The sequence below is a fragment of the Anomaloglossus baeobatrachus genome, chromosome 5 (assembly GCF_048569485.1).
Source record: "Anomaloglossus baeobatrachus isolate aAnoBae1 chromosome 5, aAnoBae1.hap1, whole genome shotgun sequence".
Taxonomy (NCBI): domain Eukaryota; kingdom Metazoa; phylum Chordata; class Amphibia; order Anura; family Aromobatidae; genus Anomaloglossus; species Anomaloglossus baeobatrachus.
In genome coordinates, this window is record NC_134357.1 from 595,129,020 (window position 1) to 595,152,362 (window position 23,343).

The 23,343-nt window shown below is 53.6% G+C and overlaps 1 protein-coding gene across 1 annotated transcript in view; it reads right to left on the minus strand.

Annotated features, from left to right (window-relative positions):
• Positions 1 to 16,712, minus strand: part of SMURF2 (SMAD specific E3 ubiquitin protein ligase 2) — a 33,580-nt gene extending 16,868 nt beyond the window's left edge. The window contains exons 1-6 of the mRNA XM_075352165.1: positions 16,694 to 16,712; positions 15,585 to 15,623; positions 14,815 to 14,923; positions 9,769 to 9,902; positions 8,998 to 9,063; positions 8,635 to 8,719 (exon numbers count right to left, since the gene is read on the minus strand). Coding sequence (XP_075208280.1) covers positions 8,635 to 8,719; positions 8,998 to 9,063; positions 9,769 to 9,902; positions 14,815 to 14,923; positions 15,585 to 15,623; positions 16,694 to 16,712 — 452 coding nt within the window. The remainder of the gene's footprint in view (positions 1 to 8,634; positions 8,720 to 8,997; positions 9,064 to 9,768; positions 9,903 to 14,814; positions 14,924 to 15,584; positions 15,624 to 16,693) is intronic.
• Positions 16,713 to 23,343: the final 6,631 nt, after the last annotated feature.

The following is a 23,343-nucleotide window of genomic DNA, read 5'->3' on the forward strand; positions in this document are numbered from 1 at the left end:
CGGGCAATTCCATAATTGGCCTGACTATAAGAGGGGCGCTAGAGAGCGCGTCACGTGCTCTGTCTGTCGGTCGGGAGGTATAAAGGAGGGGTGACCCCCCACTTGTTACCCCCCGATTGTGACGTACTGGTAGCCAGCGCGGGGGATTTCTGAGTGACCCCCCGGTGGTTTGTGACAGAAGCCTGCGACCCTTTGCGCTTACCAGCGACAAGGACAAAGAGTGCATCCGAACGGCGCAGGGGCGCCGTGCGGGAAATGTAGATTCTGAGTGCTCTCACCAGATCTAACAAATGTAAATCCTTTTCATACCGATGAACTGGATGAGGACAAAAGGAAGGCAAGGAGATATCCTGATTAAGACGAAAAGAGGATACCACCTGTCACAAACCACCGGGGGGGTCACTCAGAAATCCCCCGCGCTGGCTACCAGTACGTCACAATCGGGGGGTAACAAGTGGGGGTCACCCCTCCTTTATACCTCCCGACCGACAGACAGAGCACGTGACGCGCTCTCTAGCGCCCCTCTTATAGTCAGGCCAATTATGGAATTGCCCGACAATAAGCAAGGAGGCCGCTATACTACTTATGCCGATTATTGAAGGGTCCCCGGTGAGAGTAAGGTATATATTCCCCCGACCTCCGCGGGCGGAATATATAAAATCTCCCCGAATCTCACTGGCCTCCCCACAATAATCCTTGGCACAATTCGCTGCCACCAACCGATTTACGGTAACTATTAGCCGAACACACAGACGTGGGATTCAAGATCGAGATAACAGAACAGCCCAAGATTAATTATATAATTTAATCAGCCTAAAGCACACTAGAAACTACAATATATACAATAGGGAATCTACAGAATATACATAGGTCAGAGTACAGTTACAATCAAAGCATGGGTTACAAACAGGCATACACAGTTCCAGCAGTTACCTTGTTGCGTCTGGCCACAGGGGGGCGCTGTAGGCCAGGTTTCTAGGATCCTTCCCACAGATGTTTCCTACACGTGCCCCCAGCGAAAAGACCACTGGAAAATGGCCGAAGTAGGGTTATCAACCTGGGCAAGTCCAGGTCCCCTCCTACCTTCGTGACCTCACAGGGAGCACTGCTCCACCCCTGGCTTGAGTTATGGACAATATCCCAACATGGAATATGGGCCATAACTTTGCCTGGGAGCGTCGTAGGCGGACGCCAACGCTCTCATTGTGACAATTATGAATTTAGCTACAGAACGAGGGGACTCATGACCTGTCTGCCAGTTCCCCATTGGCTGATATCACGCCTGGGGCATTTCCCAATGTCCTGCTCCCATAAAAAGGGTGTGCCGGCATCGTCCGCATGCAGAGACACCATTTTTATGGTTGCCATATTTATCGGAAATATGGCTTGCGAGATATGAACCATTTTTTACTGGAGTCGTTCTGTCTGGCTATTTCCATAGCCTTGTAATGAGATACAACTCTTGTTACAGGGTGACGGCAGGGAGTCATCCTGTGTCCTTTGTTCCCACACCACCTCATCTCCATATCACAGGACATGGCCATGGAGGTGCAAGTGGAACACTGAGAACAAGAAGGGAGGGGGCACTGCCAGGGAGTGATGAGGGATTATGACTGGAGTCATAATTCATCTTCATATCCCGGGATTTGCCTCACACCACCTTCGGGAGAAACTCCTGAATGGGGCGCAGCACTACCTTGTCCTGGTGGAAGACCAGGAAGGGAGCCTTGCATGATAGCGCTGCCAGCTCAGACACTCTCCGAAGAGATGTGATCGCTACCAGAAAAGCCACTTTCTGTGATAGTCTAGAAAGTGAAACCTCCCTCAGAGGCTCGAAGGGCGGCTTCTGGAGGGCAACTAGTACCCTGTTCAGATCCCATGGATCTAACGGCCGCTTGTACGGGGGTACGATATGGCAAACCCCCTGCAGGAACGTGCGCACCTTAGGAAGGCGTGCCAAACGCCTCTGAAAAAAGACGGATAGCGCCGAGACCTGACCTTTAAGGGAGCCGAGCGACAAACCTTTTTCTAACCCAGATTGCAGGAAAAGAAAGAAAGGTAGGCAATGCAAATGGCCAGGGAGACACTCCCTGAGCAGAGCACCAGGATAAGAATATCCTCCACGTTCTGTGGTAGATCTTAGCGGACGTGGGCTTCCTAGCCTGTCTCATGGTGGCAACGACCCCTTGGGACAATCCTGAAGACGTTAGGATCCAGGACTCAATGGCCACACAGTCAGGTTCAGGGCCGCAGAATTCCGATGGAAAAACGGCCCTTGGGACAGTAAGTCTGGTCGGTCTGGGAGTGCCCACGGTTGGCCGACCGTGAGCTGCCACAGATCCGGATACCACGCCCTCCTCGGCCAGTCTGGGGCGACAAGTATGACGCGGCTGCAATCGGATCTGATCTTGCGTAGCACTCTGGGCAAGAGTGCCAGAGGTGGAAACACATAAGGGAGCCGGAACTGCGACCAATCTTGCACTAGGGCGTCTGCCGCCAGCGCTCTTTGATCGCGAGACCGTGCCATGAAGGTTGGGACCTTGTTGTTGTGCCGTGACGCCATTAGGTCGACGTCCGGCACCCCCCAGCGGCGACAGATTTCCTGAAACATGTCTGGGTGAAGGGACCATTCCCCTGCGTCCATGCCCTGGCGACTGAGGAAGTCTGCTTCCCAGTTTTCTACGCCGGGGATGTGAACTGCGGATATGGTGGAGGCTGTGGCTTCCACCCACATCAGAATCCGCCGGACTTCCTGGAAGGCTTGCCGACTGCGTGTCCCCCCTTGGTGGTTGATGTATGCCACCGCTGTGGAGTTGTCTGACTGAATTCGGATCTGCCTTCCTTCCAGCCACTGCTGGAAGGCTAGTAGGGCAAGATACACTGCTCTGATTTCCAGAACATTGATCTGAAGGGTGGACTCCTGCTGAGACCACGTACCCTGAGCCCTGTGGTGGAGAAAGACTGCTCCCCACCCTGACAGACTCGCGTCTGTCGTGACCACCGCCCAAGACGGTGGTAGGAAGGATCTTCCCTGTGATAATGAGGTGGGAAGAAGCCACCACTGCAGAGAGTCTTTGGCCGTCTGGGAAAGGGAGACTTTCCTGTCCAGGGATGTTGACTTCCCGTCCCATTGGCGGAGAATGTCCCATTGAAGTGGACGCAGATGAAACTGCGCAAACGGAACCGCCTCTATTGCCGCCACCATCTTCCCGAGGAAGTGCATGAGGCGTCTTAAGGAGTGCGGCTGACTTTGAAGGAGAGCCTGCACCCCAGTCTGTAGAGACCGCTGCTTGTCCAGCGGAAGCTTCACTATCGCTGAGAGAGTATGAAACTCCATGCCAAGATACGTTAGTGATTGGGTCGGTGACAGATTTGACTTTGGGAAGTTGATGATCCACCCGAACGCCTGGAGAGTCTCCAGTGCAACATTCAGGCTGAGTTGGCATGCCTCCTGAGAGGGTGCCTTGACCAGTAGATCGTCCAAGTAAGGGATCACAGAGTGTCCGTGAGAGTGCAAGACTGCTACCACTGCCGCCATGATCTTGGTGAACACCCGAGGGGCTGTCGCCAGACCAAATGGCAGAGCTACGAACTGAAGATGGTCGTCTCCTATCACGAAGCGTAGAAAGCATTGGTGCTCTGTAGCAATCGGCACGTGGAGATAAGCATCTTTGATGTCTATTGATGCTAGGAAATCTCCTTGAGACATTGAGGCAATGACTGAGCGGAGGGATTCCATCCGGAACCGCCTGGCGTTCACATGCTTGTTGAGCAGTTTTAGGTCCAGAACAGGACGGAAGGAGCCGTCCTTTTTTGGAACCACAAAGAGATTGGAGTAAAATCCTCGCCCCCGTTCCTGAGGGGGGACAGGGATCACGACTCCTTCTGCTCTTAGAGAATTCACCGCCTGCAGAAGAGCATCTGCTCGGTTGGGATGTGGGGAGGTTCTGAAGAACCGAAGTGGAGGCCGAGAACTGAACTCTATTCTGTACCCGCGAGACAGAATGTCTGTTACCCACCGGTCTTTGACCTGTGACAGCCAAATGTCGCAAAAGCGGGAGAGCCTGCCACCGACCGAGGATGCGGAGGGAGGAGGCCGAAAGTCATGAGGTAGCCGCTTTGGAAGCGGTTCCTCCATTTGCTTTCCTGGGGCGTGAGTGAGCCCGCCAGGAATCTGAGCTCCCTTGTTCTTTCTGAGTCCTTTTGGACGAGGAGAATTGGGCCTTGCCCGAGCCTCGAAAGGACCGAAACCTCGACTGCCACTTTTTCTGTTGAGGTTTACTTGCTCTGGGCTGTGGTAAGGAAGAGTCCTTACCCTTGGACTGTTTTATGATTTCAGCCAATGGCTCACCAAACAGTCTGTCTCTAGATAATGGCAAGCTGGTTAAGCATTTTTTGGAACCAGCATCTGCTTTCCAGTCCTTTAACCACAAGGCTCTGCGCAAAACCACAGAATTGGCGGACGCCATAGCGGTACGGCTCGTAGATTCTAGGACAGCATTGATAGCATAGGTCGCAAACGCAGACATTTGCGAGGTTAGGGACGCCACTTGCGGCACTGCTGGATGCATGATAGCATCCACCTGTGCTAAACCAGCTGAAATAGCTTGGAGCGCCCACACGGCCGCGAATGCTGGAGCAAACGACGCGCCGATAGCTTCATAGACAGATTTCAACCAAAGGTCCATCTGTCTGTCGTTGGCATCTTTAAGTGAAGCGCCATCCTCTACTGCGACTATGGATCTAGCCGCAAGCTTGGAAATTGGGGGATCCACCTTTGGACACTGGGTCCAGCGTTTGGCCACCTCAGAGGGAAAAGGATAACGGGTATCCTTAGAACGCTTAGAGAAACGCTTGTCTGGATGAGCGTCGTGTTTCTGGATCGATTCTCTGAAGTCAGAGTGGTCCAAAAAAGCACTTAATTTACGCTTGGGATATAGGAAATGGAACTTCTCCTGCTGTGCAGCTGCCTCCTCTGCAGAAGGGGCTGGGGGAGAAATATCCAACAGTCTATTAATTGCCGATATAAGGTCATTAACCATGGCGTCACCATCAGGGGCATCCAGATTGAGAGGGGCCTCAGGATTAGAATCCTGGTCACCGTCCTCAGTCTCATCACAGAGAGACTCTTCTCGCTGAGACCCTGAGCAGTGTGATGACGTCGAGGGTCTTTCCCAGCGAGCTCGCTTAGGCTGCCTGGGACTGTCATCTGAGTCAGAGCCTTTAGCCTGTGATGCTTGAGACCCCCCTGAAGTACGGATTAGTTCCAACTGAGGGGGACCGGAGAGCATAGACACAGCAGTGTCCATGGTCTGAGCAACTGGCCTGGACTGCAAGGTTTCCAGGATTTTTGTCATAGCCTCAGACATTTTATCAGCAAACACTGCAAAGTCTGTCCCCGTCACCGGGGCAGGGTTCACAGGCGTCTCTGCCTGGGCCACTACTACCATAGACTCTGGCTGCCGAAGTGCCACTGGGACTGAACATTGCACACAATGAGAGTCATTGGAGCCTGCCGGTAGATCAGCCCCACATGCAGTACAAACAGTGTACACAGCCCGTGCCTTGGCACCCTTGCGTTTTGCGGATGACATGTTGCTGCCTCCTCAGAGCAGTACAGGGTGTCCAGCCAAGAAGCGACCGTACAGTGCACTATATAAATATATATATATATATGGTACCAAGAAAAAAGTACACTAATATAACACTGAGGCACTAGTGGGGCCAGCACTAAAGTGCAGCTTACCGCCCGCTTAGGAGCGGGTGTGTGGTCGCCGAAATCCCTTTAGTCTGGGTCTCCCAGAGCCTGCTGCCTTTCCCCAGCCAGACCGCATGTGTAATGGCTGCCGGCGTCCTTGTGGAGAGGGGGGGCGGGCCCTGGGCGTATACAGACGAAGAGCGGGAAGTCTGCTTCCCACTGTGCCTAGTGAGAGGGCTGGAGCATGTAAATAAAGCTCCAGCCCTCGGCGCTGCCAATTGAGCAGCGTCTCTCCCCTACCCTGATTGACAGGGTGGGGGCGGGAACGAAGCGGCGCTAGGCCGCAGAAGCCGGGGGCTAAAGTTAGAAGCGCCGCCGCCGTAAAAGCGCGGTCGGCGCAAAGTCCCCGGCGCACCACAAGTCGCAGCTGCGCCGCCGCTCCAGTAGCGGTCGGCGCAGTAGTTCCCAACATGTAACGTCACTCAGCAAAGCTGCAGTGACCTAACCCCAGCGCACAGCGCTACTGTCCCCGGCGCACTATAACGCTCAGCAAGCCTTGAGAGTGTCCGTGCCTGCCGGGGACACAGAGTACCTGAAAGTTGCAGGGCCTTGTCCCTGAACGGCACTCCCGCTCCCAATCCAGCAAGTTCTATGGGTCTGTGGATGGAGCCCGGCCCCAGGGCTTGGGGGCCGGCAAGATCCCACTTCCACAGAGCCCTCCAGGGGATGTGGAAGGAAAACAGCATGTGGGCTCCAGCCTCTGTACCAGCAATAGGTACCTCAACCTTACAAGCACCACCGCGGGTGAGAAGGGAGCATGCTGGGGGCCCCATATGGGCCCTCTTTTCTTCCATCCGATAGAGCCAGCAGCTACTGCTGACTACAAACAGTGGAGCTATGCGTGGATGTCTGACCTCCTTCGCACAAAGCAGAAAACTGGTGAGCCAGTGATCCCACTGGGGGTGTATAGCCAGAAGGGGAGGGGCCTTACACTTTTTAGTGTAATTGCTTTGTGTGGCCTCCGGAGGCAGTGCTATACACCCAATCGTCTGGGTCTCCCAATAGAGCGCCGAAGAAAACAGCATAAAAATGGAAAACATATACATACACATATACATACATATATATATATATATATATATATATATATATATATATATATATATATATATATATATATATATATATATATATATATATATATATATATATATATATATATATATATATATACACACACATATATATATATATATATATATATATATATATATATATATATATATATACACATATATATATATATATATATATATATGTGTATATCTATCTCCATCCATCCCTATATAAACAAGTAACAGAGTATAAAAGTGGGAAAAAAAACACAGCTATGAAAATATAAAAATGACTAATCCCCCCCATAAAAGACAAATAGAAAAACAGAAAGCTGACAAAATTACTATAAGGATGGGAAAAAAATAACAAAAACAGTATAAAAACAAAAAAAAATATATAAAACTAGTTATAAAAATAAGAAACAGTATAAAAACAGAATACAAAAAAATACAAAGACAAAAAAAGAAAAATCACAAAAATACTATAAAATTAACAAAAAACCCTAAAAAAACCCAAAAAACAGTATAAAAACGAAAAACAAAATATATAAAAACAAGTTTCGAAAATACTATAAAAATAAACTACAAAAGCAGAATAAAAATGGAAAAAAAAAATATATATAAAACAAGTTACAAAAAAAGTATAAAGATGGAAAAAAAAAAACCACAAGCTACAAAAATAGTGTAAAAATCACAAAATCCCCCATAAAAGACGAATATAAAAAAACCCCAACAAGCTACTAAATTAATATAAAGACAGAAAAAACCCCCACAAGATAAAAAGCTACAACAATAGTATAAAAAGTGGAAAAAAAAGTTACAAAAATTACTATAAAATCAGAAAAACCCACAAATCAAAAAAGTGTTACAAAAAAAAGTATTAAAATGGGAAAATATAAAAAAAGTTACAAAATTACTATAAAAAAAAGAAAAAAACCCCCACAAATATAAATATAAAACAGCAAATAAGACAAATGTAAAAATGTGAGTTACAACAATAGTATAAAAATAGAAACCCCCCAATAAAAGACATATAAAAACGGAAAGGTAACAAATTACTATAAACACGGAAAAAAAAAAAAAAGGCTACAAAAATAGTATAAAAAAGGCAAAAAACAAAGTTACAAAATATAAAAATGGAGAAAACCCTTAAAAACGCAAGTACCGTAACTAAAAAAAAAAAAAATATATAAAAACACAAGTTACAAAATTACTATAAAAACACCAAGGACAAATCTAAAATCTCAAGTTACAAAATGAAATATAAAATTGGCAAAAAAAAAAAAAATAGAAACGCAAGTTACAAAAATAGTATAAAGGAAAACCCCACCCATAAGAAAAATTTGTTCACAAATAGTATAAAAACGGCAAAAAAAACCAACAAAATAAAACAAATAAGTTAAAAAAAAATAAAAATGGAAAAAACTAGATATAAAAACACGTTACAAGAATAACAAATAAAAGACATACAATCTCAAGTTACAAAAATATAAAAATGGAAAGAAAAAAAAAAAACTTAAGAAAAACAAAAATGAAAGTTACAAAAAAAAAAAAAGTATAAAACCGCTAGTTACACAATGCGTATAAAACAGTAAAAAACTGTAAAAATGGCAAAAAATAAAGAAAAATCTGAAAACAAAATTTAGTTTAAAAAAACCAAAACGAAAACGTAAAATAAGAGCTATAAAAACAAAAAAAACGAGTCCAATTAGAAAACAATTTACATTTAAGACAATTCGTGTAAAATAATTCGGCATAAAAACAAAAAACTTGTAAGTTTAGTAGTAAACAAATTTAAAGGGCCGGTGCGGTTTTTCTCACCCATCTGGTAAGTCATTGTCGAACAGTCGGCTGCAGTCGACCACTTGTCCGCCGGTGCCGATCCGATCCCGGGACTGGAGACTGACTGCAGGGGGAGGGTAAAGGGTTAATGAGAGGTAAGAATGTACATACTAACTGACCAATCACAGAGCAGGCAGGCGGTCATGTGACCAAATATTCTTCCCCTCCAATTGTGGCCATACTACAACACTAGGGTTGGAGCTGCAGTTTTGCTACAGCTGTAAAGCAAATCATGATTAGCTCCGCCCCAACATGGGAGGGGCACTGAATCCATCCAATTGCATGTGTAGGAGGTCCTCCTACTATAGCCATGTGCCAGGAGTAGTTACCTGAGGGACGTACCTACTATCTGCCCCCGCACAGTGTCGTTATCGTTTGGGCCGAGTTTGCATAAATCCAAGCGTTGATCTGCGGGGAAAAAAAACGTAATTTAAAAGGCATGTGGGGCGGGAGTTATTTATGGGTGGGGCATATCTGTGGGCGGGGCCTACAAATTTAATATCTGAGAAGCTACGGGAGTGTGAGGTCAGGATCGGTGTGGAGCGCGGCAGGTGAGGAGGATGGAGGAGTGTGGGGTCAGGGTCGGTGAGGAGCACGGTGGGGTCGGTTAAGGCGATCGGGCTCGGTGAGGAGCATGGCGGGCTCGGTCGGGGTCGGTGGGGAGCATGGCGGGCTCGGTCGGGGTCGGTGGGGAACATGGCGGGCTCGGTCGGGGTCGGTGGGGAGCATGGCGGGCTCGGTCGGGGTCGGTGGGGAGCATGGCGGGGTCGGTCGGGGTCGGTGGGGAGCATGGCGGGGTCGGTCGGGGTCGGTGGGGAGCATGGCGGGGTCGGTGGGGAGCATGGCGGGCTCGGTCGGGGTCGGTGGGGAGCATGGCGGGCTCGGTGGGGAGCATGGCGGGCTCGGTCGGGGTCGGTGGGGAGCATGGCGGGCTCGGTCGGGGTCGGTGGGGAGCATGGCGGGCTCGGTCGGGGTCGGTGGGGAGCATGGCGGGCTCGGTCGGGAGCATGGCGGGCTCGGAGCAGGTGGTGGGGAGCACGGTGGGAAGCACGGCGGGGTTGGTGGGGAGCATGGCGGGGTAGGGGGGGTGGTCAGGGTCGGTCCCGCACTCACAGCCGGTGTCCTTCAGGCGGTTGATGGCGTTGGACAGGAGGCGGACGCAGCCCAGGAACCCCGCCCCCTGCTTCTTGTGGATCTTCTTGTGGTTCCACACACTGATGGTGATAGAGTCCGACTTCCCGATGTATCTGAGAAGAAAACACAGACTGTGACCACCGGGCGACACTGCGACACTGCAACACTGCGACACTGGCATTGTATTCACAGGCAGCGGAGCAGCAAGTGGGAAATCACCAACAACCCCAGCACACAAGAGAGGATTAGATCAGGGCCACCATCAGGGCATTACAACCATGACTGGTGTATGGGGCCCGGCAAAGAGGGGGGCCCGGGGTAATTACTTCGCTATATTAAGCCCTGGGCTGGGCCCCCCTCTTCACTGTCGCTTCAGCCACTGCACATACGGCTAAATTGCATGTGAAGCCCTTCTAGGGCATCGCATCCAAATTAGCTATGTGGCTGGAAGCAAAATGAGTGGAGCAGAGCAGTGTGCAGCAGCGTGATGAGGTCATCACTCTACAACCTCATCACACTGCTGCGAGCAACGTGGAGCTGGCGAGGACACGGCATCCAGCGGGGAAAGTTAGGTGAGGATCGCCGGGAATGGTATGGTGGGTCCACGGTCCCTTGCACTGCTTCAGCTAGATGCGCGTCGTAGCAAGCACATTCAGCTGAAATGCATCGCAGCTCAAAGAGGATGACGCGCAATGTGGGAGCCGGGAAGGATGAGTAAAATGTTTTTCTTTTTGTGGCCTACAAATATACAAGGAGAGGACCAGGAAAAGGATGTATATAAGAATGAGAACAGATATACCAGGAAGGGGACAAAAACCAGGAAGGGGACATATATACAATACATATATACACCAGGAGGGGCCCTGGAAGTGGATATATATACAAGGAGGACATATATACCAGGAAGGGGACAAAAAAAAAACAGAATGGGGGAACATATATTAGAATGTGCCCAGGAGGGGCTCAGAATGGGAGAGAGATAGGTAGATAGATATATCTATCTATCAGGATGGTGGGGAAAAAAACCCAAGATGGGGGCATAGATACCAGGAGGGTCCCAGGATCAGGACATATAAACCAGGAGGAGGACATATATGCTAGGAAGGTAACAATATCCCAGGATGGGGTCACAAATACCAGGAAGGTCTTAGCATGGGGACATACATACCAGGAGGATATTATACAGAGGGGCAGTGTGTGTGGGGGGATATTATACAGAGGGGCAGTGTGTGTGGGGGGGGATATTATACAGAGGGGCAGCGTGTGTGTGGGGGGATATTATACAGAGGGGCAGTGTGTGTGTGGGGGGATATTATACAGAGGGGCAGTGTGTGTGTGGGGGGATATTATACAGAGGGGCAGCGTGTGTGTGGGGGGATATTATACAGAGGGGCAGCGTGTGTGTGGGGGGATATTATATAGAGGGGCAGTGTGTGTGTGGGGGGATATTATATAGAGGGGCAGTGTGTGTGGGGGGATATTATACAGAGGGGCAGTGTGTGTGGGGGGGATATTAAATAGAGGGGCAGTGTGTGGGGGGGGGATATTATACAGAGAGGCAGTGTGTGTGGAGGGGATATTATACAGAGGGGCAGTGTGTGGGGGAATATTATACAGAGGGTCAGTGTGTGGGGGAATATTATACAGAGGGTCAGTGTGTGGGGGGATATTATACAGAGGGTCAGTGTGTGGGGGGATATTATACAGAGGGTCAGTGTGTGGGGGGATATTATACAGAGGGTCAGTGTGTGGGGGGATATTATACAGAGGGTCAGTGTGTGGGGGAATATTATACAGAGGGTCAGTGTGTGGGGGGATATTATACAGAGGGGCAGTGTGTGGGGGGATATTATACAGAGGGTCAGTGTGTGGGGGGGATATTATACAGAGGGTCAGTGTGTGGGGGGGATATTTATACAGAGGGGCAGTGTGTGTAAGGGGGATATTTATACAGAGGGGCAGTGTGTGTAATGGTGATATTTATACAGAGGGGCAGTGTGTGTGTGGGATATTATCCAGAGGGGCAGTGTGTGTGTGGGATATTTATACAGAGGGGCAGTGTGTGTAAGGGGGATATTTATACAGAGGGGCAGTATGGGGGATATTTATACAGAGGGGCAGTGTGTGTGTGTGGGGATATTATACATAGGGGCAGTGTGTGTGTGGGGGGATATTATACAGAGGAGTGTGCATGCTAACATTTTTGGCCATGACTGTGTCCATATACGCGTTTTTCCTAGAGTGGCAGTGAGTGTAGAAAGTTTGGGGGTGGAGCCTGGGTGGAGTCTCAAGGGGGCACAAAAATTTTGCCAGTATGGAGCCCTGAAATTCCTAATGGCGAGCCTGGATTAGATACACAGCTCAGCAGACAGTATCACACAGGAGAGGATTAGATACACAGCTCAGCAGACAGTATCACACAGGAGAGGATTAGATACACAGCTCAGCAGACAGTATCACACAGGAGAGGATTAGATACACGGCTCAGCAACAGTATCACACAGGAGAGGATTAGATACACAGCTCAGCAGACAATACCACACAGGAGAGGATTAGATGCACAGCTCAGCAGACAGTATCACACAGGAGAGGATTAGATACACAGCTCAGCAGACAGTATCACACAGGAGAGGATTAGATACACGGCTCAGCAACAGTATCACACAGGAGAGGATTAGATACACAGCTCAGCAGACAATACCACACAGGAGAGGATTAGATACACAGCTCAGCAGACAATACCACACAGGAGAGGATTAGATGCACAGCTCAGCAGACAGTATCACACAGGAGAGGATTAGATACACAGCTCAGCAGACAGTATCACACAGGAGAGGATTAGATACACAGCTCAGCAGACAGTATCACACAGGATAGGATTAGATACACAGCTCAGCAACAGTATCACACAGGAGAGGATTAGATACACAGCTCAGCAGACAGTATCACACAGGAGAGGATTAGATACACCGCTCAGCAGACAGTGTCACACAGGATGGGATAAGATACACCGATCCTGCGCAAGGCATGCTGGATGTTGCGGTTATAGGCCCGCCCAGGATGCTGGGGGTTGTACTGCTCCCGGGCTGTGGATGCTGGGGCTTGTAGTGCTCCCGGGCTGTGGATGCTGGGGCTTGTAGTGCTCCCGGGCTGTGGATGCTGGGGCTTGTAGTGCTCCCGGGCTGTGGATGCTGGGGCTTGTAGTGCTCCCGGGCTGTGGATGCTGGGGCTTGTAGTGCTCCCGGGCTGTGGATGCTGGGGCTTGTAGTGCTCCCGGGCTGCGGATGCTGGGGCTTGTAGTGCTCCCGGGCTGCGGATGCTGGGGGTTGTAGTGCTCCCGGGCTGTGGATGCTGGGGCTTGTAGTGCTCCCGGGCTGTGGATGCTGGGGCTTGTAGTGCTCCCGGGCTGCGGATGCTGGGGGTTGTAGTGCTCCCGGGCTGCGGATGCTGGGGCTTGTAGTGCTCCCGGGCTGCGGATGCTGGGGCTTGTAGTGCTCCCGGGCTGCGGATGCTGGGGCTTGTAGTGCTCCCGGGCTGCGGATGCTGGGGCTTGTAGTGCTCCCGGGCTGTGGATGCTGGGGCTTGTAGTGCTCCCGGGCTGTGGATGCTGGGGCTTGTAGTGCTCCCGGGCTGTGGATGCTGGGGCTTGTAGTGCTCCCGGGCTGTGGATGCTGGGGCTTGTAGTGCTCCCGGGCTGTGGATGCTGGGGCTTGTAGTGCTCCCGGGCTGTGGATGCTGGGGCTTGTAGTGCTCCCGGGCTGTGGATGCTGGGGGTTGTAGTGCTCCCGGGCTGTGGATGCTGGGGGTTGTAGTGCTCCCGGGCTGCGGATGCTGGGGGTTGTAGTGCTCCCGGGCTGCGGATGCTGGGGGTTGTAGTGCTCCCGGGCTGTGGATGCTGGGGCTTGTAGTGCTCCCGGGCTGTGGATGCTGGGGGTTGTAGTGCTCCCGGGCTGCGGATGCTGGGGCTTGTAGTGCTCCCGGGCTGCGGATGCTGGGGCTTGTAGTGCTCCCGGGCTGCGGATGCTGGGGCTTGTAGTGCTCCCGGGCTGTGGATGCTGGGGCTTGTAGTGCTCCCGGGCTGCGGATGCTGGGGCTTGTAGTGCTCCCGGGCTGTGGATGCTGGGGGTTGTAGTGCTCCCGGGCTGTGGATGCTGGGGGTTGTAGTGCTCCCGGGCTGTGGATGCTGGGGTTGTAGTGCTCCCGGGCTGTGGATGCTGGGGTTGTAGTGCTCCCGGGCTGCGGATGCTGGGGCTTGTAGTGCTCCCGGGCTGTGGATGCTGGGGCTTGTAGTGCTCCCGGGCTGCGGAAGCTGGGGCTTGTAGTGCTCCCGGGCTGTGGATGCTGGGGGTTGTAGTGCTCCCGGGCTGCGGATGCTGGGGGTTGTAGTGCTCCCGGGCTGCGGATGCTGGGGGTTGTAGTGCTCCCGGGCTGTGGATGCTGGGGGTTGTAGTGCTCCCGGGCTGCGGATGCTGGGGGTTGTAGTGCTCCCGGGCTGCGGATGCTGGGGCTTGTAGTGCTCCCGGGCTGCGGATGCTGGGGGTTGTAGTGCTCCCGGGCTGTGGATGCTGGGGCTTGTAGTGCTCCCAGGCTGTGGATGCTGGGGCTTGTAGTGCTCCCGGGCTGCGGATGCTGGGGCTTGTAGTGCTCCCGGGCTGCGGATGCTGGGGGTTGTAGTGCTCCCGGGCTGCGGATGCTGGGGCTTGTAGTGCTCCCGGGCTGCGGATGCTGGGGCTTGTAGTGCTCCCGGGCTGCGGATGCTGGGGCTTGTAGTGCTCCCGGGCTGTGGATGCTGGGGCTTGTAGTGCTCCCGGGGTGAGTCACCCGTCGGAGCCGCAGACAATGATGGAGGAACTGGCTGCACCGGTCGGTCGTCTGGAGAACAATCGCTCCAGTGTCAGCACTTCCTCCGCTGAGGTCACCGCTCGTCTCCGCTGTCTGCGCCTGCGGGGGGCACCCCAGAGCTGCGATCACACTACAAGTCCCAGCATGCCCACACTGAGGTATGCCCCGGCCCCCGCCACTTACAGGTCATAGTGCTGGTTCCACTTGGGGTCCAGGGTGTTCTTCACGGTGTCTGTGGAGTGACACTGCCCCGAGCCGTCCACCACCACCTTAGCAAAGGGGTCCGGGAGCCCTGCAGTAAGGGGGGAAACCAGAGAGATAACGCAGCCGCCTCCAGAGCAGCGCTCAGTAATAGCACCGAGCCCCCATATACTCCAGAGCAGCGCTCAATACCACCAACAAGCCCCCATATACTGCAGAGCAGCGCTCAATATCATCAACGAGCCCCTGTATACTCCAGAGCAGCGCTCAATACCACCGAGCCCCCGTATACTCCAGAGCAGCGCTCAGTAATAGCACCGAGCCCCCGTATACTACAGAGCAGTGCTCAATACCACCGACGAGCCCCCGTATACTCCAGAGCAGCGCTCAATACCACTGAGCCCCCTGTATACTCCAGAGCAGCGCTTAATACCAACGAGCCCCCGTATACTCCAGAGCAGCGCTCAATAACATCAACGAGCCCCCGTATACTCCAGAGCAGCGCTCAATACCACCGACGAGCCCCCGTATACTCCAGAGCAGCGCTCAATACCATCGACGAGCCCCCGTATACTCCAGAGCAGCGCTCAATACCAACAAGCCCCCGTATACTGCAGAGCAGCGCTCAATACCACTGAGCCCCCTGTATGATCCAGAGCAGCGCTTAATACCAACGAGCCCCCGTATACTCCAGAGCAGCGCTTAATACCACCAACGAGCAATTATACCCAAAAAACTATGCAGATACTCACTGAAAAAATCCTTCTTCACCAGGTTTTTTGCACAGAGAACTGTGGAGAGAAAAGAGGAAATTAGTGATCTGCAGCCAGCGGCATTCGGCAAGTATCGGCGAGTTCAGCAAGCATGGCAAACAAGGGCCCCCGGCAGGCAGCGGCCCCCGGCAGGCAGGCAGGCAGCGGCCCCCGGCAGGCAGGCAGGCAGCGGCCCCCGGCAGGCAGGCAGGCAGCGGCCCCCGGCAGGCAGGCAGGCAGCGGCCCCCGGCAGGCAGGCAGGCAGCGGCCCCCGGCAGGCAGGCAGGCAGCGGCCCCCGGCAGGCAGGCAGGCAGCGGCCCCCGGCAGGCAGCGGCCCCCGGCAGGCAGCGGCCCCCGGCAGGCAGGCAGGGGCCCCCGGCAGGCAGGCAGCGGCCCCCGGCAGGCAGGCAGGAAGCGGCCCCCGGCAGGCAGGCAGGCAGCGGCCCCCGGCAGGCAGGCAGGCAGCGGCCCCCGGCAGGCAGGCAGCGGCCCCGGCAGGCAGGCAGGCAGCGGCCCCCGGCAGGCAGGCAGCGGCCCCCGGCAGGCAGGCAGGCAGCGGCCCCCGGCAGGCAGGCAGCGGCCCCCGGCAGGCAGCGGCCCCCGGCAGGCAGGCAGCGGCCCCCGGCAGGCAGCGGCCCCCGGCAGGCAGGCAGGCAGCGGCCCCCGGCAGGCAGCGGCCCCCGGCAGGCAGGCAGGCAGCGGCCCCCGGCAGGCAGGCAGGCAGCGGCCCCCGGCAGGCAGGCAGGCAGCGGCCCCCGGCAGGCAGGCGCTCCATTAATACAATATCAGCAGTGACCATTCCTCGTGGACATCACTAACTCTACAGATTGATACAATGTAACAGTCGTTTCCGTAGTAACAGAGGTCGCCCCAGTAGAGACACACGGGGAAAAGGGGGGGATTGGGAGTTGGGGGTGAATGCTTCGACACTGTCAGTGCGGCAGGGGTTAATGGCCGCACAGTGCCACCTCTATCCCACATGGGGGTGTCAGTGCGGTGGTCCGGGCCGCAGGGGGAGGACAAAGCTCGGACTGTGGATAATGAATGGCCGGTCTATACTCTGCGCTCAGTCATCGCTCCAGTCTCCTTGTAGCAGCGGCGCCATCACCAGAGACGGACGGGACCATCAGAGGCCGGGAGGAGCCCCCAGCGACCCCCAAAACCCAAACAGCGAAAAGGTCCAGTTTCTGAACATACAAGGCATCCACAGGGGGCAGCGGTCACATGACGATAGACTAGAAGCCCCCACACATGGTGAGTGACCCCTCCATGGATGAGAAGCCTCCACACATTGTGAGTGACCCCTCCATGGATGAGAAACCTCCACACATTGTGAGTGACCCCTCCCCGGATGAGAAACCTCCACACATTGTGAGTGACCCCTCCATGGATGAGAAGCCTCCACACATTGTGAGTGACCCCCTCCATGGATGAGAAGCCTCCACACATTGTGAGTGACCCCTCCATGGATGAGAAGCCCCCACACATTGTGAGTGACCCCCTCCATGGATGAGAAGCCTCCACATATTGTGAGTGACCCCTCCATGGATGAGAAGCCCCTGCACATTGTGAGTGACCCCTCCATGGATGAGAAGCCTCCACACATTGTGAGTGACCCCTCCATGGATGAGAAGCCCCCACATATTGTGAGTGACCCCTCCATGGATGAGAAGCCCCCGCACATTGTGAGTGACCCCCTCCATGGATGAGAAGCCCCTGCACATTGTGAGTGACCCCCTCCATGGATGAGAAGCCTCCACACATTGTGAGTGACCCCCTCCATGGATGAGAAGCCTCCACACATTGTGAGTGACCCCTCCATGGATGAGAAGCCCCCACATATTGTGAGTGACCCCTCCATGGATGAGAAGCCTCCACACATTGTGAGTGACCCCCTCCATGGATGAGAAGCCCCCACACATTGTGAGTGACCGCCTCCATGGATGAGAAGCCCCCACACATTGTGAGTGACCCCCTCCATGGATGAGAAGCCTCCACACATTGTGAGTGACCCCTCCATGGATGAGAAGCCCCCACACATTGTGAGTGACCCCCTCCATGGATGAGAAGCCCCCGCACATTGTGACTGACCCCCTCCATGGATGAGAAGCCCCTGCACATTGTGACTGACCCCCTCCATGGATGAGAAGCCTCCACACATTGTGAGTGACCCCCCTTCATAGATGAGAAGCCCCCACACATTGTGAGTGCCCCCCTCCATGGATGAGAAGCCCCCACACATTGTGAGTGACCCCTCCATGGATGAAAAGCCCCCCACATTGTGAGTGATCCCCTCCATGGATGAGAGTCCCCACACATTGTGAGTGACGCCTCCATAGATGAGAAGCCCCCACACATTGTGAGTGATCCCCTCCATGGATGAGAGTCCCCACACATTGTGAGTGATCCCCTCCATGGATGAGAAGCCTCCACACATTGTGAGTGACCCCTCCATGGATGAAAAGCCCCCCACATTGTGAGTGATCCCCTCCATGGATGAAAAGCCCCCCACATTGTGAGTGACCCCCTCCATGGATGAGAAGCCTCCACATATTGTGAGTGACCCCTCCATGGATGAGAAGCCCCCACCCATTGTGAGTGACCCCCTCCATGGATGAGAAGCCCCCACACATTGTGAGTGACCCCCTCCATGGATGAGAAGCCCCACACATTGTAGTGACCCCCTCCATGGATGAGAAGCCCCCACACATTGTAGTGACCCCTCCATGCATGAGAAGCCTCCACACATTGTGAGTGACCCCTCCATTGATGAGAAGCCCCCACACATTGTGATTGACTCCTCCATGGATGAGAAGCCTCCACACATTGTGAGTGACCCCTCCATGGATGAGAAGCCCCCACCCATTGTGAGTGACCCCCTCCATGGATGAGAAGCCCCCACACATTGTGAGTGACCCCCTCCATGGATGAGAAGCCCCACACATTGTAGTGACCCCCTCCATGGATGAGAAGCCCCCACACATTGTAGTGACCCCTCCATGGATGAGAAGCCTCCACACATTGTGAGTGACCCCTCCATTGATGAGAAGCCCCCACACATTGTGATTGACTCCTCCATGGATGAGAAGCCCCCACACATTGTGAGTGACCCCTCCATGGATGAGAAGCCCCCACACATTGTGAGTGACCCCCTCCATGGATGAGAAGCCTCCACACATTGTGAGTGACCCCTCCATGGATGAGAAGCCTCCACACATTTTGAGTGACCCCCTCCATGGATGAGAAGCCCCTACACATTGTGAGTGACCCCCTCCATGGATGAGACGCTCCCACACATTGTGAGTGACCCCCTCCATGGATGAGAAGCCTCCACATATTGTGAGTGACCCCTCCATGGATGAGAAGCCTCCACACATTGTGAGTGACCCCTCCATGGATGAGAAGCCTCCACACATTGTGAGTGACCCCCTCCATGGATGAGAAGCCTCCACACATTGTGAGTGACCCCCTCCATGGATGAGAAGCCCCCACACATTGTGAGTGACCCCTCATTGGATGAGAAGCCTCCACACATTGTGAGTGACCCCTCCATGGATGAGAAGCCCCCACACATTGTGAGTGACCCCTCCATGGATGAGAAGCCTCCACACATTGTGAGTGACCCCTCCATGGATGAGAAGCCCCCACACATTGTGAGTGACCCCTCCATGGATGAGAAGCCTCCACACTTTGTAGTGACCCCCTCCATGGATGAGAAGCCTCCACACATTGTAGTGACCCCCTCCATGGATGAGAAGCCCCCACACATTGTGAGTGACCCCTCCATGGATGAGAAGCCTCCACATATTGTGAGTGATCCCCTCCATGGATGAGAAGCCCCCGGACTGTGAGTGACCCCTCCATGGATGAGAAGCCCCCACACATTGTAGTGACCCCCTCAATGGATGAGAAGCCCCCACACATTGTGAGTGACCCCATCCATGGATGAGAAGCCGCCACACATTGTAGTGACCCCTCCATGGATGAGAAGCCTCCACACATTGTGAGTGACCCCCTCCATGGATGAGAAGCCCCCACACATTGTGAGTGACCCCCTCTATAGATGAGAAGCCCCCACACATTGTGAGTGACCCCCTCCATGGATGAGAAGCCTCCACATATTGTGAGTGACCCCCTCCATGGATGAGAAGCCCCCACATATTGTGAGTGACCCCCTCCATGGATGAGAAGCCCCCACACATTGCGAGTGACCCCATCCATGGATGAGAAGCCTCCACACATTGTAGTGACCCCCTCCATGGATGAGAAGCCCCCACACATTGTGAGTGACCCCTCCATGGATGAGAAGCCCCCACATATTATGAGTGACCCCATCCATGGATGAGAAGCCTCCACATATTGTGAGTGATCCCCTCCATGGATGAGAAGCCCCCGGACTGTGAGTGACCCCTCCATGGATGAGAAGCCCCCACACATTGTAGTGACCCCCTCCATGGATGAGAAGCCCCCACACATTGTGAGTGACCCAATCCATGGATGAGAAGCCGCCACACATTGTAGTGACCCCCTCCATGGATGAGAAGCCTCCACACATTGTGAGTGACCCCCTCCATGGATGAGAGCCCCCACACATTGTGAGTGACCCCTCCATGGATGAGAAGCCCCCACATATTATGAGTGACCCCATCCATGGATGAGAAGCCTCCACATATTGTGAGTGATCCCCTCCATGGATGAGAAGCCGCCACACATTGTAGTGACCCCCTCCATGGATGAGAAGCCTCCACACATTGTGAGTGACCCCCTCCATGGATGAGAAGCCCCCACACATTGTGAGTGACCCCTCCATGGATGAAAAGCCCCCCACATTGTGAGTGATCCCCTCCATGGATGAGAGTCCCCACATATTGTGAGTGACCCCCTCCATGGATGAGAAGCCCCTACATATTGTGAGTGATCCCCTCCATGGATGAGAGTCCCCACACATTGTGAGTGACGCCTCCATGGATGAGAAGCCCCCACACATTATGAGTGATCCCCTCCATGGATGAGAGTCCCCACACATTGTGAGTGATCCCCTCCATGGATGAGAAGCCCCCACACATTGTGAGTGACCCCTCCATGGATGAGAAGCCCCCACCCATTGTGAGTGACCCCCTCCATGGATGAGAAGCCCCCACACATTGTGAGTGACCCCCTCCATGGATGAGAAGCCCCACACATTGCAGTGACCCCCTCCATGGATGAGAAGCCCCCACACATTGTAGTGACCCCTCCATGGATGAGAAGCCTCCACACATTGTGAGTGACCCCTCCATTGATGAGAAGCCCCCACACATTGTGATTGACTCCTCCATGGATGAGAAGCCTCCACACATTGTGAGTGACCCCTCCATGGATGAAAAGCCCCCCACATTGTGAGTGATCCCCTCCATGGATGAGAGTCCCCACACATTGTGAGTGACCCCTCCATGGATGAAAAGCCCCCCACATTGTGAGTGATCCCCTCCATGGATGAAAAGCCCCCCACATTGTGAGTGACCCCCTCCATGGATGAGAAGCCTCCACATATTGTGAGTGACCCCTCCATGGATGAGAAGCCTCCACACATTGTGAGTGACCCCATCCATGGATGAGAAGCCCCCACACATTGTGAGTGACCCCTCCATGGATGAGAAGCCCCCACCCATTGTGAGTGACCCCCTCCATGGATGAGAAGCCCCCACACATTGTGAGTGACCCCCTCCATGGATGAGAAGCCTCCACATATTGTGAGTGACCCCTCCATGTATGAGAAGCCTCCACACATTGTGAGTGACCCCTCCATGGATGAGAAGCCTCCACACATTGTGAGTGACCCCCTCCATGGATGAGAAGCCTCCACACATTGTGAGTGACCCCCTCCATGGATGAGAAGCCCCCACACATTGTGAGTGACCCCTCCATGGATGAGAAGCCTCCACACATTGTGAGTGACCCCTCCATGGATGAGAAGCCTCCACACTTTGTAGTGACCCCCTCCATGGATGAGAAGCCTCCACACATTGTAGTGACCCCCTCCATGGATGAGAAGCCCCCACACATTGTGAGTGACCCCTCCATGGATGAGAAGCCCCCACATATTGTGAGTGACCCCATCCATGGATGAGAAGCCTCCACATATTGTGAGTGATCCCCTCCATGGATGAGAAGCCCCCGGACTGTGAGTGACCCCTCCATGGATGAGAAGCCCCCACACATTGTAGTGACCCCCTCCATGGATGAGAAGCCCCCACACATTGTGAGTGACCCCATCCATGGATGAGAAGCCGCCACACATTGTAGTGACCCCTCCATGGATGAGAAGCCTCCACACATTGTGAGTGACCCCCTCCATGGATGAGAGCCCCCACACATTGTGAGTGACCCCCTCCATGGATGAGAAGCCCCCACACATTGTGAGTGACCCCCTCTATAGATGAGAAGCCCCCACACATTGTGAGTGACCCCCTCCATGGATGAGAAGCCTCCACACATTGTGAGTGACCCCTCCATGGATGAGAAGCCCCCACATATTGTGAGTGACCCCCTCCATGGATGAGAAGCCCCCACACATTGTGAGTGACCCCATCCATGGATGAGAAGCCGCCACATATTGTGAGTGACCCCTCCATGGATGAGAAGCCCCCACACATTGTGAGTGACCCCCTCCATGGATGAGAAGCCTCCACACATTGCGAGTGACCCCATCCATGGATGAGAAGCCGCCACACATTGTGAGTGACCCCCTCCATGGATGAGAAGCCCCCGGACTGTGAGTGACCCCCTCCATGGATGAGAAGCCCCCGGACTGTGAGTGACCCCCTCCATGGATGAGAAGCCTCCACACATTGTGAGTGACCCCCTCCATGGATGAGAAGCCCCCACACATTGTGAGTGACCCCATCCATGGATGAGAAGCCGCCACACATTGTAGTGACCCCCTCCATGGATGAGAAGCCCCCACACATTGTGAGTGACCCCTCCATGGATGAGAAGCCCCCACACATTGTGAGTGACCCCATCCATGGATGAGAAGCCTCCACACATTGTAGTGACCCCCTCCATGGATGAGAAGCCCCCACACATTGTGAGTGACCCCTCCATGGATGAGAAGCCCCCACATATTGTGAATTTGTGAGTGATCCCCTCCATGGATGAGAAGCCCCCGGACTGTGAGTGACCCCTCCATGGATGAGAAGCCCCCACACATTGTAGTGACCCCCTCCATGGATGAGAAGCCCCCACACATTGTGAGTGACCCCATCCATGGATGAGAAGCCGCCACACATTGTAGTGACCCCCTCCATGGATGAGAAGCCGCCACACATTGTAGTGACCCCCTCCATGGATGAGAAGCCTCCACACATTGAATGACCCCTCCATGGATGAGAAGCCCCCACACATTGTGAGTGACCCCCTCCATGGATGAGAAGCCCCCACACATTGTGAGTGGCCCCCTCCATGGATGAGAAGCCCCCACACATTGTGAGTGACCCCATCCATGGATGAGAAGCCTCCACACATTGTGAGTGACCCCCTCCATGGATGAGAAGCCTCCACACATTGTGAGTGACCCCTCCATGGATGAGAAGCCTCCACACATTGTGAGTGACCCCTCCATGGATGAGAAGCCCCCACACATTGTGAGTGACCCCTCCATGGATGAGAAGCCTCCACATATTGTGAGTGATCCCCTCCATGGATGAGAAGCCCCCGGACTGTGAGTGACCCCTCCATGGATGAGAAGCCCCCACACATTGTAGTGACCCCCTCAAT